General features: G+C 34.7%; 1 protein-coding gene across 1 annotated transcript in view; it reads right to left on the bottom strand.

The window, feature by feature from the left end:
- Positions 1–13,891, bottom strand: part of LOC123308264 (homeobox protein invected-like) — a 123,135-nt gene extending 109,244 nt beyond the window's left edge. The window contains exon 1 of the mRNA XM_044890852.1: positions 12,964–13,891. Coding sequence (XP_044746787.1) covers positions 12,964–13,747 — 784 coding nt within the window. The 5' untranslated portion in view covers positions 13,748–13,891. The remainder of the gene's footprint in view (positions 1–12,963) is intronic.
- Positions 13,892–17,760: the final 3,869 nt, after the last annotated feature.

Raw genomic sequence — 17,760 nt, 5'->3', positions numbered from 1 at the left:
AATCGTTCAAAATTTTTTTCTCGAAATCGGTAGCGAATACGACAAAATTACTATAGACCATAAAGTTAATATAACAAGGAAGCTTCTTTCAATACATTCTTTCAAATTAACAGTGGCTCATCAAAAAAAAATTCTGGAGCAAATAAGGGGAAAAAATCACCCTGTAGATTTGCTATCGAAATTGGCATTTCACATGGAGTGAACTATCAATTATAATATTAAATATTTATGATGAATTTCCGTTGAATATCTTGTGAATTTAAGATACTATAATAAGAGAAAAACTTGAAGAAAATTCTAACTTTGGCACCCTGTATCTCGAAAACGCATCGTTTGCGGTCCCATATTTATGAGACTTTATTTTCTTAAAATTACTCAAAGAATCTAGACTTTTCGTTTTCACCTCCAATTTAGGAACACCCTATATACAGGGGGAAAATTTGACTTGTACAAATATTTCAACAGTAGATTCTTGAGGTCAAATGAAACACTTTTTTTCCATACCATTTCTTCCGATTCGGCCCTGATAAAAAGATATTGTCATTTTAAGTTTTTACAATGAGCTGTGTCACCCCTGGAAAAACAGAATTATCTCAAGAATAACCAATTTTTCGAATTTCAAAGATATTTTTTATTTCGAATTACTCACCGAATTACTCAAAAACGCGCATTATTCGAGAAAATATGAAGAAAACTTTTATTTTAAAAACCGTTCAAATAATCATTATATACCGTCTAACTTAATTTGAAGAATTGGGTTTTTTGAATTTTTGGTATTATTAAGGTACGTATTGATCATAATGAGAAAACTGTAAGACGTGGATGAATATCTTGTGTTCGAAAAAGATTCATCAAATAAATGAAAAACATATATTCCGAAATAGGGAATACTCCTTCTGACGAATACTACTCAAAAATGAAAAATAAAAATGGATATTTAAAATTTAAAGCGTTTCGTTACTATTGCACAAGTTGGCAACATCGACTGAAATATGCGTTGATAATAAAGGACAACAAATACACTATCTTGATGAGATATAGACAAAGTGGCTGTCTATGAAGTCTGCGACGAACAAGGAAGGTCGTGAAATTTTATGGTATTTTTAAGGCCGATTGCTGTTGAGGCTCGCCAGCTGTTATTTTATAAACAAGCTATTGTTTTTTTTTTATTTTCTAGTAGCGCTGTTGCCAAATCGTAAACTAGAAACGAAGCGATTTAAATTTTAAAACTTCATATTTGAGGAATGTTTTTGAATAGTTTCCGCGGTGCATTTGAAAAATTCATGAATGAAACTCATAATTATTCAGTTTAAACTTGCATAGGCTGTGATAACCCAAATAGAGGAGAATTCCCCATTCATTTTATTCGATAAAAACGTTTGTGGGAGAACTGAAAATAACATTTTTTTATGGTTTTTCAACAGCCTGTATCTGAAAACCGAGCCGATTCGGAAAGAATGAAAAAGGAAAAAAAACGTTTCTTTTGACCTCGAGAATCTTCTGTTAAAATATTTGTTCGAGTCAAAGACTCACCCTGTATGTGCATTTAATTCTGGAATTGGAAAATTATAACAAAATATTCATCCTATTTACTTACACAACCTCAATTTAACTGGCACATAATTTTCGGTGATGCGGTAGTCAAGGACTGTAAAACTGACTGAATTAAATCATCTTTAGTACCACAATTCGTTATATCTCTCTAAATGCATGATGTAACCATTTAACGACAAAGATATTTTTTCAAAATTGGAAAAAACTTAGTTTGGACTTCTTTCGGTATTTTTGACAATGGCCAAAATACTTCAATTATAACTTTGAAACGATGCAAGATATCGATATGCGATTTTTACTATTGAGTTGACCATAAAAAATTATCGTGATTCAATGAACTCATCATCTCTTCGATTTCCTGTCGTATAAACGCTCAACTGTAACCGTCGCAGAAGCTATAGCTTCTGCGAAACTATAAATAGTTTCTCCATTTCAAAAGGCCTATACCTATGAATGCAACATCAATAACCTTCTTAATTATACCATTAAACTCAAATTTTGACCAAACCAAGCTGGGGATGATGATTGGGTAGAAACTTTAGAGTTTCAAGTCCAAAACAATAGATCGTTCAGATTTTAAAATGAATCGTCGATATTAAATTTTACGGTCAATTTTTTAGGTTGTATTCGACTCAATTTCCATTGATGATCACGTCCAACCAAACTTTTCATATTAATTAATGAAGTGCCTCCAAAAAGGCATATCGAGAATACTTGTATTTTACTTTATTATGTAGAAACCATAAAATAATCAAACTACAAATTCATAAATAATCATAAGTTTCGACCAAATGAAAGCTTGCTTATTGAGGGTGCTTATATCTTAAAAAAAAACATTCGCATTTGAACAAGCATTCCATTTTGAATTTCATTGTTAGCACTTTTCTGATATGAGTTTTCCGTTTCCCAAAACTCTACCCCTAGTGAAAGCAACGAAATACTTGCATTCTTATTCAAATGTGATATATCACATTAAATTATTTATTTGTTACATTTTTTCTCACATATTTAAGGCTTTTTCATTGAAAGAAAATTAGGTGTAGCGGTATATGACAACTAGTAGAATCACCGAATAAACAAGGTGATGCCTGTTCTTATGTCAAAGAAAATTGAGGGAACCTAATGTGCCATATACTCTCCGATAAGAATTGATGTCAATTTCCAGCATTAACAATGATAAATTACCAGCGTTAACATATATACAACCAAAATCTTATTTCAATGTTTCAAAATCCTCATTAAATATGGATTCACCGGAGCGCATCAATTAAAGCTTTGTCCAACATTTACCAGTGTGAAAATAAGTGCGATTGTCGCCAAACACGGTAACACCGTGTACTTGTCCAATTAGCCGGCAATTTATCAAAAGAACAAAGCCAGCGGTCTGACCTAATTATGGACTATTGTAAGCGTCTATTTATGCGGTATCGGACTTCAAAGACGATGTTAATTGCAAAATTGGGTGCAAAACATTCGGAACATCCCTGTCTACAACAGATTTATAGTCGAGGGGGCCTTGGATGAAGAAGCGAGCAGGAATTCAGTTCCCAGGGATGTAGTAGGGAAAATTTTGGGAAATAGTCGGTTGAAAAATTCCATTTTTCTCAAAGTTAGATAATAAAAATGTTGAAAATATTCAGGTGTGGCTGTGTCGTGGACGCGGCTTTGAGTGGATTGTGGGTTATATTTTATCTAAGAATAGCATCGCCTTTATCACAAGGTCCTAAATCATTATGGCATTATTTTAGGAGGAAAGAAAGAAAATTTTAATAAAAGTGATATATTTACTTTTGAGGGTTTTCAGATTTTTGAAGCCTTTCATGAAAATCGGATTTAAGAGTTTTTGATACGGAAGCAACGACCTAATAATGTACCTACATATTTCACATATAATCATTTTTCGGTTTTCTATATATGTTTGTTGTGTTGCCAATATTTTGTGTTCAGGTTCAGGAAATAGGTCAAGTAAGCAGATTATTACAATGTTATTACTGAGAGATCACAATCAATATTCATATCTTATATCCACAGTCCGGCCTTGATATAGAAGCTATCAGGTCCTCCACTTCCCAAGGGTAAGCGATATCTAAATTTTGAAAATGCGTGTAGGTATATATTTAATTTTCAATAAGAAAACTCTCCTCCTTCTTCGTTCGTTCGACAAAATTTCATTGAATTTCAAGTGGAAGGTGACTGCGGCATCTCATAAGCGAAACAAAACATAAACATATGATTAGACATGGTTCAGTACCAAGTTCATCGGATTAGATGCATCAGGTCACTTTTGAGAAAATCATTATTGTTGTATCGTGCAATTTAGGGTGAAAACAAAATGTAGAAAATCGAGGCAGTTTCTTGAAAGTGCTTATGTTTGTAATGTTGAAAAAGTGCTATGATGTTTCCCCGTTTCATCTCATTTTTACGACGATTATTGGACTGTTCGAACAAGAAGATTGTGATGCCCATTGTGAAAAAATTCGTGAATAATTTAGACGAATTTTATTGGTGAGATGTTGAAGTATTATTCCATTTTTTACACTTTTGTACTTAAGTCTCTTCTGTCAGTTGGTATCGAATTGAATCATTTCATAAAATCGGGTAAGTCACTATAGAATAAAAATAACAATTCGGCAATCCTGAGTTTCCATTTTCATTACCACGTAAATATCGAATGAGCCAATATTCTAGACGAAACCACATGGTCGAATCAGGAGATGAATTGTTTTCCACTACTTTGCGATAATTCAACTAACAAACGGTCTAGGGTTGTATTAGGATTTATCTCAGTAATCATTTCCGATTTTTTTTTCAACTTTGTCATTTTGAAAGTTTGGTATAGGTGATTTTTGGTGAAACGCTTCATTTTGACCAATTCTTTTCTGTTGAAAAAAAGCCTCACCTTCAAATACACTCTGTATGAAGTAAATTCCACAACAATTCGAAATCTAGTCGGAATATGATGTTTTTATCCACTATTGAACTCCACTTTTTTATTCTTCTACCGATATATGTACTTCTGTTTAAAAGGAACGAACATACCCGTGTTCACTTAGCGTGACTATCTTTATCAGTGTAGAAAAACCACTTTGATGTTGGAAAGATGCCGACAAATGTTGCGAAGTGGTGATTCTTCACTCTTACTTTTCCTGTAGACAAATCGAGACAATACTTCTTTCCTGCTCAAAGAAGTTCCTGCTCTGAACGGATTTTTATGGCGATAAGAAGGTGTATCAGATGATGGTTCCCATTGTTCTTGTTCACCCGCTACCTCCAACGAGGATGAAGCAATAGCTTCCATTTTTTCACGCAAAATAAATATTGTACACTATACGAGGATGTATTGATATCTAGTTAGCCTAGACCAGTTCCATGCATACAAAAATATTGCGTTACCATGGCAACGAACAATAACTCTTTAGAAGTGTCAGTGTGAAGTTTGAGGTCAAAAAAGTAAACCAGAGTTACGCAATAAATTTAAAAAAAGAAGATGTCCACCGAAATTGTGAAAATCGAAGAATTGGAGTATCGAGCCATCATCAAGTACCTGTATTTAAAAGGGTTAAGAGGTAAACAGATTTACTAAGATATGCTTAATACCCTTGGTGATCAATGTCCTTCGTAAGTGACCGTGAAAAATTGGACTGCGAGCTTCGAAAGAGGTAAATTTTCCATTGAAGATGATGACCGATCGCAAAGGCCAGTTTTTGTGTCAGTCCCCGAAAATATATATCGATGCAGTTCATGGCATGATTTTATCAGACCGTCGAATTGGGCTAAAACGGATATCTGAAGCACTGAATATTTCATACCAACGCGTTCATCATATAGTTCACGTCAATTTGGATATGAGAAAAATTGCTGCAAAACGGATCCCCAAATGTTTGAATGTTGACCAAAAGCGTACAAGGGTAGAAGCATCGCGCTCGATCTTTGCTCGATTTGAAAACGATGTAGATTTCTTAAACCGAATTGTTACTATGGATGAGACTTGGGTACATTTCTACGATCCAGAAACAAAGTAACAATCGATGGAATGGCGACACTCTGGTTCTCCTAGACCTAAGAAGTTTCGTGTACAAAAATCTGCTGGAAAAGTTCTTGCTTCAGTTTTTTGGGATTGCCATGGAGTAATCATGATTGATTTTTTAGATAAGGGTAGAACAATAACCGGAGATTACTATTCGACATTTCTGACCACTCTACGGAATAAAATTAAAAAGAAAAGAGGCGGAAAACTATCCAAAGGTGTTTTGTTTTTGCAGGACAACGCCCCTGCACACAAATCTCATGCTACCATGCAAAAAATTCGTGATTTAGGGTTTGAATTACTATATAGAACACCCCCCTTATTAACCAGATTTGGCTCCATTCGACTATCATCTCTTTCCTTAACTGAAAAAAAGTTGAAAAGGTCTTAACTTTTCTTTCAACGAGCAGGTAATAAAAGCTGTGGAGGTCTGGTTTGCAGAGCAAGAAGAAACATTTTTGAAAGGTCTAGAGACGTTGCAGGTTCGCTGTAATAATCTCCAATTAAGAGGAGAATATGTTGAGTAATAAAATATTTTGACATTGAAATTTTGTTTGGTTCTATAGTAGTCTAAGAATTTTTCAATATATCCTCGTAATATCAACTCTTCGGTATTCCCATTCATTCAATCAATTATTTATTCATGCATACCTAATCAGATTGAACAAATTTCATTATTGGAATTAAACAATTAGCCATAAATACTTGAATGCTGAATAATAAATAATAATAATAAATAATGATAATAAATAAATAAATGAATTGTAAACTCATGTATTTTTTTTTTTTTTGAAGAGAATTATTTTTTCCATAAAAACCGCTGTAGCAAGTGAATCCGCCTCCTATATAACATCAATTCCTCCAATCCTCAATCATTCACCATTTCTGGACGTAGTTTCGTCTCTTTGGTATCTCGAAGAGGCGATTCTGGGAAGAATGTAAAGAAAAGAATGCTCAATCGATGTTTCGAATGAAATCACAGTAGTTGCTTACATCGATTAAAGAGAATTAAACGAGCTAAATAGCATCTCGTTCTCGGAAAGTGATTACGCACCAAAAAAGTTGCGATGTGCCAGTTTTGAGAAATGCGGGGAAAAGACGCAATATGGACTAGGAGAGTGATTCGATGGCCTTCTGCGACGCATATACCATTTTATTCTTCTGGCCTTTTTTGTGATGGAAGAAGTAGAGGAGTGACGAAGAAGTCTGGTCTTGTCTGAAATGTCTGAATATCTGGTTTCAATTTTCGATAATAAACCTTCTGAATCCCACAAAAGGGGCTCTATTTTCTATTAAACTGTGATACAGAATTGGAATTCTCATCAATAAACTTATCAACTAGTTGAGCTGAATAAAACCAGTGAAACTTGATTGTTACGGTGTCCATATACAGAACGTCAAAACAATATGAAGCGATTAATTAATTAATTTTTGTGAACAACAAAAACTCAACACAAAACATACGAGGATATATTGGAAAATTCTTAGCCTACCATTAGAACCAAACAAAATTTAAATGTCAAAATATTTTATTACTCAACATATTCTCCTCTTAATTGGATGCATTTATTACAGCGAACCTGCAATGTCTCTAGACCTTTAAAAAAAAATGTTTCTTCTTGCTCTGCAAACCAAACCTCCGCACAGCTTTTACGACCTTTTAAACTTTCTTTCAGTCACGGAAAGAGATGATAGTCGGATGGAGCCAAATCTGGTGAATAAGGGGGGTGTTCTAGTAATTGCAACCCTAAATCACGAATTTTTTGCATGGCAACATGAGATTTGTGCACAGGGGCGTTGTCCAGCCAAAACAAAACATGCACCTTTGGATAGCTTTCCGCGTCTTTTCTCTTTAATTTTTTCCCGTAGAGTGGTCAGTAAAGTCGAATAGTAATCTCCGGTTATTGTTCTACCCTTATTCAAAAAATCAATTGTGATTACTCCATGGCAATCCCAAAAAACTGAAGCAGGACCTTTCCAGCAGATTTTTGGACACGAAACTTCTTAGGTCTTGGAGAACCAGAGTGTCGCCTTTCCATCGATTGTTGCTTTGTTTCTGTATCGTAGAAATGTACCCAAGTCTCATCCATAGTAACAATTCGGTTTAAGAAGTCTACATCGTTTTCAAATCGAGCATATATCGAACGCGATGCTTCTACCCTTGTACACTTGTGGTCGATATTCAAACATTTGGGGGTCCATTTTGCAGCAATTTTTCTCATGTCCAAATTGACGTGAACTATGTGATGAACGCGTTCGTATGAAATATTCAGTGCTTCAGATATCCGTTTCAGCCCAATTCGACGAAATGGTCAGATAAAATCATGTCTTGAACTGCATCGATATTTTTAAGGAACTGACACAAAAACTAGCCTTACCGATCGGTCATCATTCTCAATGGAAAATTCACCTCTTTTGAAGCTTGCAGTCCAATTTTTCACGGTCGCATACGAAGGACATTGATCACCAAGGTTATTAAGCATATCTTCGTAAATCTGCTTACCTCCTAACCCTTTTAAATACAAGTACTTGATACTCCAATTTTAGTGGACATCTCCTTTCTTTTAATTTATTGCGTGACTCTGGTTTACTTTTTTGACCTCAATAAACTTCACACTAACACTTCTGATGAGTTATTGTTCATTTCTATGGTAACGCGATATTTTTTTATGCATGGAACTGGTCTAGGCTAACTAGATATCAATACATCCTCGTATGTTTATGTTTTGTTTCGCTTTTGCGATGCCGGAATCACCTTCCACAGTCCCGTATCTGAAATTCAATGAAATTTTGTCGAACTTCTAGGAGTTGTATCTCAGCCATCTTGGATATTTTATATAGACGTTTTTGGTTAAACAACTTATTTTAATGAGTTCTACCTTCTGTCAAAAAAAACCTTACCTTTGAGAGCACCCTGTATAATAGGCCATCAACCCTGGGATTTAATTTATTGGAATATTATTATTATTATTAAAGTTGGCTGGGAGAGCGTTTGTTTTTTTTATAACAAATGGGATCTCCTATAAGAAACAGAATTACATGTAATTTTCTAAACAAAAATAAGCACCTATTCCCATGTAATTTTCTGAATTTTCCAACAGTTTTTTCAACTAAAGAGCTAAAGAAACCTTTCGAAGAGCCATTTTATCGATGTCCATAGGTAAGAAAAAAAATCCAGCATAAATATGTCGAGTATTACCTAAAAGACATACTGAATTTGTTGGAGAGAATTTTTGAAATTTCTATAATTGATAACATCAATGATCCCAATCATTTGTGACCTATTATCTAGTCTAAAAATTCTATCTATAATATATTCTATAATATATAAATAATTCTATAATGTTACAGACATTTGGGCGGCCTTGAATATAATTCAAATTAACTGCATAAAAATGAACAGTAAAATTTCCTCTTATGAACCTAAAGATGCCTTATCTGAAATATTATCGAAGGTTGCAAACCATGCCCTTGGAAAGAAGCCATAGAAAAATTAAGTTTTGAGAAGTTAATTTCACGAGAAATTTTTATTCATTAATAAAAGTTTCATTTTGGAGCTCGTCGACCAATTCTCAATTTGACCCGATGAAATAACCAAGAAATAATCTAATCGGATGCGTATCCGGTAGTGATCGATTCGAAACGTAGTTAAAATATTAATATTCAGATATTCCCATCGGGCGTGGGGTAACAAGAAATCATCAAACATTAAACACAGATCAGAGCCCATGATAAAATAATCATCGGCGAATATAGAAATGAATTATTGTGCCATTAACATTTAACGTGATGCTAGGTTATGTCAGAGGCGAGTTTCCTACCTTGGCAGCGGATTTACTGCTTAACAACTGGAAATATATGTAGCGGAAGAGGCCAAACATAAATAATATAAATTAGCTGTATGGACGCCCCAAGATGGTACTCGGGGATATCAACAAATGGGAGAAAGAGTCGTTTTTGCGAAATGGTACATCGAGTTGCAATGGGTGGTGACCAAATCCTTTTACGTTAAGTTTCCTTGGGGATAATTTTTTATTGGCGCGGCCTTAATTTATGATGATAATATATGACTTCATTTATTGTTTTATGCAGTATGTCAGACTTGTGCTATGTCCACAGGACCTTATATACGAAACTACATATATAAACAGGGTGTTTTCAAAGGTGAGGCTTTTTCTTGACAGAAGGTAGAACTCATCAAAATAAGTCGTTTAACCAAAAATTCTCTATATAAAATATCCAAGATGGCTGAGATACAACCCCTAGAAGTTCGACAAAATTTCATTTAATTTCAAGTACAATGACTCCGCCATCGCAAAAACGAAACAAAACATAAACATATGGTTGGACAATAAATGGTTCAGTACCAAGTTCATCGGATTAGATGCATCAGGTCACTTTTGAGAGATGTATCGTGCAATTTAGGGTGAAAAAAAATGTAGAAAATCGAGACAGTTTCTTGAAAGTACTTATGTTAGTCATGTTGAAAACGTGCTATGATGTTTCCCCATTTCATACCGATTTTACGACGATTGTTGGAATGTTCGAACAAGAAGATTGTGATACCCATTGTGAAAAAATTCGTAAATAATTTAGATGAATTTCATTGGTGAGATTTTGAAGTATTATTCTATTTTTTACACTTGTGTCCTAAGTCTCTTCTGTTAGTTGGTATCGAAATGAGCCATTTCATTAAATGGTGTAATTTAAAAAATAATGAGAACAATTCGGCAATCCTGAGTTTCCATTTTCATTAACACGTAAATATAGAACGAGTCAATATCCTAAACGAAACCACATAATCTAATCAGGAGATGAGTTTTTCCCATTGCTTCGATATAATTCAGCTAAAGAACGATCTAGGATCGTATTAGGATCTATTTCAGGAATCATTTTCATTTTTTTTTTTAACTTTGTCATTTTGAAAGTTTTGTATAGGTGATTTTTTGTGAAACGCTTCATTTTGACCAGTTCTACCTTCTGTTGAAAAAAGTCCCACTTTCAAATACACTCTGTTACAGAAAAAAATTGTCGAATAAAAATTGTTCTTGATTCATAAACAGGAGTGCATCCCACAGTTACCTTTTCTTAAAAGGAACGTCTTATATATTTTTTAAAACCTCTAGTTGCAAGTTGTAGGTATATGGGACACATAAGTATATAATCCATTTCAACAAAATCTAAAAGGAAAGATTCATACCTAGTTATCATTGGTTTTTGGTTTTCATAGTTTCATCTAGGAGTCGTTTGTCTTGATGACAAGCTTTCTTCTTTTTTTGTGAGAAAAAGTCAAGAAATTTAGAAAAATCTTGTCTTGGCGTTTTCTTGACATATTAAATCTTTTCATTCCGTTTCATGCTATTACGTCAATCTTGTGGTTTTCCGATATTCATTTATTTTCTGACGAACTCAAAATGAAGTCGCGCAGTTACATTCTTTAGCTGTAGGAGTAAGGTTGTTATTACCAAGAAAATATCTCGGAAAATATAGGAAGAAGGCGCAATAGGAGATCAAAAATACTCGCTAGTTATTTTAAATTGTCGTCTTCTTATATTTACCTACATATTACTATTGTCTATATATCGATACGCCACTGATAACAGACCCAGTTTTGTCTTTGCCACCTTCTATACGTCATCACCCTTCCAATCGGCTTTGAACTGAATTGCAACTTACTCTTGATTATCAAAATTGCAAGTCTTATTTTACCATAAGTGACATTGACTCCCAGTAAACAGAATGTCTGCTGAACTGAGCCATTTGGCTCTGATTCTGACTCAGAATATTCACCAATATGCAAGAGAGAGAAACGTAAGTTTTTGAAAAAATGATCAGTGAAAATAAAGCGACTTCCAATAATGCGAGTGAAAATGATAAATCTGAATCTGAAACAGTATCTGCAAAAGCGGCAGTAGAAGAAAAAGCAGCAGCATTTGTCAATGCAAAATAGTGGTGAGTATATTATAGGCAATACTGACAGAAAGAAATTCTGTTATTCTTTCCAAATTCAGGTGGATACAATTACCAAAGGGGAAAACAATAAATAGGCCAAAATGTTTCCATTAACATGAAAAAATTGTATGCCTGAATGTAAAAATTGCAAATCTAGATTCCAGTTAAAGTTTCAACAAGATCATCATTAATTATTTTCAATTTAGATTTTTCTAGTAAAAAATGTGTGCAATAGATCGAAATAGGTATCTCATGTTGAAATAATTATGTCATCTTTTTCACGAATTAACGTTTTAGCGTGTTCATGGTTAGACAAAATATTTTAAGATTTCTTGTTTTCTTGACAAGGAATGGTATTTGAGTATTGATACAAAATTTATTGTCTTTTCTTGAAATTCTGAAATTACTTTGATTACAAGACAAGATCGAGATAAGTTCTCGAGATTTTCAAAAACTTGGTGAACCCTAGTTTCATTTCCTGTAGAATACCACAGAATGCAAATAGTCGAGATTTTTTAGCAAATTCCAAATGGAGTAAGAAATTATGTAATATGAATGAAGAGGATTTTTATGAGGTCTTTTTCAAGATGTATCTACTGTATAAACGGTAACACTAGCAGACCATTTTTCTCAAGAAAACAAAAATAACGCAGTTGTTTTTTGTCCACCCTTAGTACAAAAGATTTGAAAAAATTAATGTAGTGTAGTATTTCCAGTGATAAAATCTCGGATAGAGTGCCTGCTTGTATAGGTAGAAAGTTTTTATCGTTTTTACCTATCTATAATTTAGAAGTACATACCAGAAATAGCAAAAATCAAGCAATTTAGGAATACCCTGTACAATACCAAAATGGGAAACGGACACGAATACACTAGGTATATTGGTTTTATTCGTCTCTCCGTGAAAAAAACTGGGAAATTATTCTCAGGTACCTATATACTGAAATTACAGCGTCACATTTATCGAATTGAATGGTCCATATTATATCATCACAGCGGGAAAAACGATACCACAAGAGTGAGTTCAATTCTCTATACCGAATTCTTCAATTCTACGAAGTAAAGGTTAAGAGACTCAACCTTGAACAAGCGTGCATTAACCGAAACGCTCGGATAAAATTCAATTAGGAACAATTCTACTGAAATACGACGTCAATGTGATACAAACTCGAATAAATACAAGACATGGAAGTCAACACCCCCTGAATCCCGAGTAGTGATCAATTAACCACAAATAGCGCTCTAAAAACTAACGGAAACTCGCTGGCTCTAATCATAAAACTAATAAATTCAGTAAAAATAAACGTAGCAGTGCAAATGTACCTAATTCAATTATCATAAGTATCGCAGTTAATAACAGACAACCATACAGTGATACAATAACTACCGCATTAACTAATGATAGTGTTTGCTATTTAATTGGCGCTTACCTGAACTTGGTCTGTCGCTATATCTCGTGCAGTAAACCCACGCCGGCCACATCATAGGAGGCTTTGAACCATCCGACCCTGAACCGCTCTTTTCACCGCTATCACTTTTGGACAAATCTACAGGTCCCGGGGTTTTCAGACTGTCCTCAAAGGCTTCCGGCACTACCTTTTTCGGCTTCGACTTCCTTATGTTGATCGGATCTGTGATACGTCTGCCAAAATCCGCCTTAAGAATATTGTCTATCGAAAACTTCAAACTTGTGCCGGTGGCGTTATCGTTATTCGTTTTCGTACTGTTATTTTGTTGGTTATAAAAGTTATCTACAGGTCTAGGACTACGATTAACACTGTCGTGGGACTCAGAACCCGATAAAGACCCCGGCGAGTACGAGTTAGGTCTGAAGAACTCCGAAGAACGTTCATGGTACAAGTAAGTCGGTGAACTTGGCACCGATTTGGTACTGGTCGGACTTAACCTAAAGTTTAAAGGACTAGAGGGACTTTTGCTCAGTTTCGGATCTAAAGTACTGTTAGTTATCTGAGATATGGCGTTCAGATGGCTCTCTATGTTCTTGAAGGACAAGGGTTCCTTCACCAACGTGTTCTCATTCTCGTTACCGACGGACAGAACGGTATCCTCGCTGCTGCAGCTATTGTTGTCCAGATGCGGCGATTCCCTATCGAAATGATCGTTAGAGTCCATCGAAACGGAACCATCTGTGCTTTCCACCGTCCTGGAGAAGTGGTGAGGGTGCGAGACCATGTTACTAGCCAAGGTGGCCATGGCAGCACTTCATAACAAGCCGGAACCAACGTGCGAGTCCGTGGTCTTCACGAATTTCACCCACAATCACAGATTCGATTCAACGTTTTGATCTAGGTTTGGCTCTATGTCCGTCGATAACACTGGTATCGATGTACACGGTACGACTTGCCACGGTATTCTGACATTCGAACTGATGGACTGGGCGGAGCTTCGAATGGTGGGGCGTGACGGCAGCGGTGGGGATGGACAGCAGGGCGAATCACGGTCGTGTAAACGGAGAGTCTGCTGGATTCTGACGTTCTTTATGGATTATTTATGGCAGGGACCGCAAAGTGGGGTTTATGCATGCAGCAAAAGGCCGATTTTGCAGATAGAGCTAGTTAGCTGAAGTGTGTTTTCATTCTTATTTGCTGTTTATCGTTTTGCTCAGCAGTTTTTCATCGTGATGTCTTGTTTTAATAGCAGGCCAATTTCGTTTGCTATTTACTCATTGAATGATATTGGTTTGTTTGGTATTATTGATTGGTCGAGACTACTCGAGACCAAATTCTAGGACAAGTTTTTGCTAATATCTTATAATGGGATCTTTATGCGCCTCTTGAATCAGCAGTGCCTACATCATTATGACATGTGTACCTATATGGAAATGTTTATCAAAGAAAGTCAAATAACTTTCCGACGTTTGTTCAATTCGTAGGATGTCCAGTATTGATTTTGATAAGAAATGAGACGCTCTTCAACTAAGTAGTTTTTTCGCTTTGCTTTAAAGCCAAAATCTCGTCCAGCAAAGATATAAATCCTCACTTGAGTCAAACTTCAAAAATCTAGGTGACTATGTATATAATGTAAACAAATTATATTGCTCTCAATCAATTTTGAATCTAAACAATCAGGTACCTATATATGATATCTTTGAAATATAAGTAAGAAACTTATTTCAAATACGCTGTTTCAATTAAAACCCAACATCATCCGTGGACAAAATACTCTCATATAAAACTATAGTAGATATATACGAACGCGATAGCGCCGCCTAAAGAATAGTAACTTTTCTAGCGACAGCTTGTTCAGGTACCATCAGCCTTCCAAACGTGAAATATTTTACTTAGTATAAAATAAACCAAGTGACATAGAAAACTCAGTAGATGCTGATGAATTTATAAGAAAGAATTTCTAGGAATATAGTGTTATGGTTTGAATTTTGTGTATAATTCAGTTAGTTTGTTAAATAATGAGTGTGGGATTTTTGTCAAATATGAATTAGAAATGTAAATAAGGTATCAAAGATGCTTAGTATTTTAAAATTTAGGATGTTATGGTAACGAAAAAAAAAGACAATTTTCATTAATTAGAGAAAAGTCAGTTGGAATTGAATATTTTTGATAAGTTGCGATTTCGTTCATTCAAATAACAATTTCATGTATAAAATAAATTAAAGATTAAACGGATTGTATCAAAATGGCGCAATCGACGTGAAGCTACAATAATTTCAATTCTTCATTTAAATTTCTACCTAAGTATAAATATATGCGGTACAAATTCGCAAGATGGAAACTTTTAAGAATAGGAATGAACCCAGTCTGAGAGGAGTAATGGAAACAATTAAAATAATGTCGGAAAGATTTTTATCCTTTGGAAAGAGAGGTATGAACAAGATTTAGGAAAAATTGGTCAAAAGGATGGAAGAAAATATCATAGCACTGAAAGGATTAGGAAGTTCACGCATGAATAAAATAGAAGAAGATATGAATCAAAACTAGAAAACAATCAAAGTCAAAATCAAGAAAAATTAAGATTGACGGAGAATAATGTGATGAGAGAAATTGACACAAAAATCAAAAGGAATAGGAATGAAATTCAAGCTGAGTTAGAAAAACAAAATGCACATATGGAGGAACAAGAAGAACAAATTACAGAACAGAATAAAAAAATTGAAAGAATTATGAGTAGAAGAATAGCTACATCCGATTTTCTCAATATTGGAGATGGAAAATTGAAATTTGACGAAAGAATGAAAAAACAACATCCAATAACTTTTTTGAAATTTTTACAAAACAAAGAAACATTATAAGGTATCCTCATTTGTTGCTTCGAATTTATGAGACGAAGCTTTGTTAGAAGGAGGAACATTTAAAAAAAAATTGGAACAACACAAGGAACAGACAATGGAAGAATATCATCCGAAAATTTCGTGCAAAATTGAAACTGAAGTGGGAGAAAAACATAAATAAGTCTCAGTAATTAGATACGTATTTTATCACAATGTCGAATCACTTCGGAAATATGAAGCCGAAAATATGTGACCAACATAATTGACGTTTAGATACAAACTGATTGAAGACATACCAAATCTAGTTATTTGTATGGAAAATACAAGAGATCAGTTTTGGAATCTTATTTATTTTTGCTATGGAAGAAGATTGAACTATTGGACATAATATGCAGTAGCTTGAGGAGAATTAATGTTGGTTCTCTTTTTTTTGCTAACGTTGATTTAAAAAAAAACAACCCCACATAAAAGGGATATGATGCAATGGTTGGGAATGTGTATCTCCCGAAGGAATTAATGGATAATGACAAGAATGTTAATTTCTTCAACCAAAATCATCTTGCATCTATGGAAGTCAAAATGAAGGAAGTTTTAAGGCAAGAAGAACTTCATCTTCAAAATTTCACGTAGCACATTTGGATAACCCGTGTAAAATACCTATCATTTTCATGGTTCACCTTTAAATTTTGTACAATGAATATATAAAAAAAACCTTTATTGTTTAAACAGGAAATCCCAATTAGACAAGACAACATATTATATTATTGTACTAAGTTGATGGAATAATATTGAACGCTAATTCATTTTAAAGAAGTGCAGGCTAATGATCAATCTGCCTGAGACTCAGCAGTTCCTTCAGTTTATGCTTAAATGATCGTAAAATATCGTTGAAGATATCAACATCAGCACACATCCTATTGAATTGTTGGCACATCTCATACAAAGGTGATCTAATCGTCATATTAGTCCTGGGTTTAGGGAGGTATAGTATATCACAACATCCTTAGTGACCAGCTTACGTAAAACACGCTGTATATCAGGAACTGTATCTTGGTATTTGTGTCCTCCAAGATTAAAAACTTACTGGAGTGTTCGATTATGAGATTATTGAGTCCAAAAGCTCATAGGAAATCCATATTCTGTTTCGACTACGCTTTTCTTCTAATTTTGCTGCGTATTTATTTGTTGAATTTCAGTATGAAGCATTATTCTAGAGTTCACTCCGAAATAGCTTAGTGAGCTATCATCACTCGAATGGCTAAATTAATAACCGAACAAATTGCTCTCTGAGATCTGCAAACTAACAAGAATCCAGCATGTTGGTACTTGGGTATATACATACAGTCCACTGGAACAAAATAGCGTGCAAGGCGTATACAAGGTAATGAGGCTCTATTAAACTAATAGGCGTCCATATGACGCTCGCTCTACCGCATTATGATAATCGAGAAACTCTATGAAACGGGCCAATTTGAAATGCAAAACGGACCGATTAACGCCATCAATTGGATCGTGTCTAGAAAATATCTTCATTTGAAATTTGCCACAAACCAACTGCTCTCCTGTGAGCAATTATCTGATCTGATCTTGGAGTTTGATTTCATTGAGCGACGAGTAACCAGGAGCTACATCGACAATATCGGGTTCGAATAAACGTCCATTACGTCCAAAATGGACTGAGATAGATGTTCGTTCTTAACTTATTTTCGAAGGCCCAAGTTGATAAATTTCATCAATTTACATGTAGGGAGAGTGCGGGAGACTTGCTCAGGTAGGAGACTTGTACCACCTCAAATATTTCAATTCAAATTTCGCGCTACCGGTATCGTAAATAGTTTGCAATATACCTACTCGTAACAAGCCACAACTAATGGTGGCTTCATCAGAACAGTTCGGGAGTGAGGGGGTTGAACGTGATTTTGTTGTTAGGAAGTAAGAAATTGAATGATTTTTGTTTGTTGCACTGTCTGAAAAGTGCGTG

The sequence above is a fragment of the Coccinella septempunctata genome, chromosome 2 (assembly GCF_907165205.1).
Source record: "Coccinella septempunctata chromosome 2, icCocSept1.1, whole genome shotgun sequence".
NCBI classification, from domain to species: Eukaryota; Metazoa; Arthropoda; class Insecta; order Coleoptera; family Coccinellidae; genus Coccinella; species Coccinella septempunctata.
Note: the sequence above shows the minus strand (reverse complement) of the source record. Positions and strands in the feature narration are given on the sequence as shown.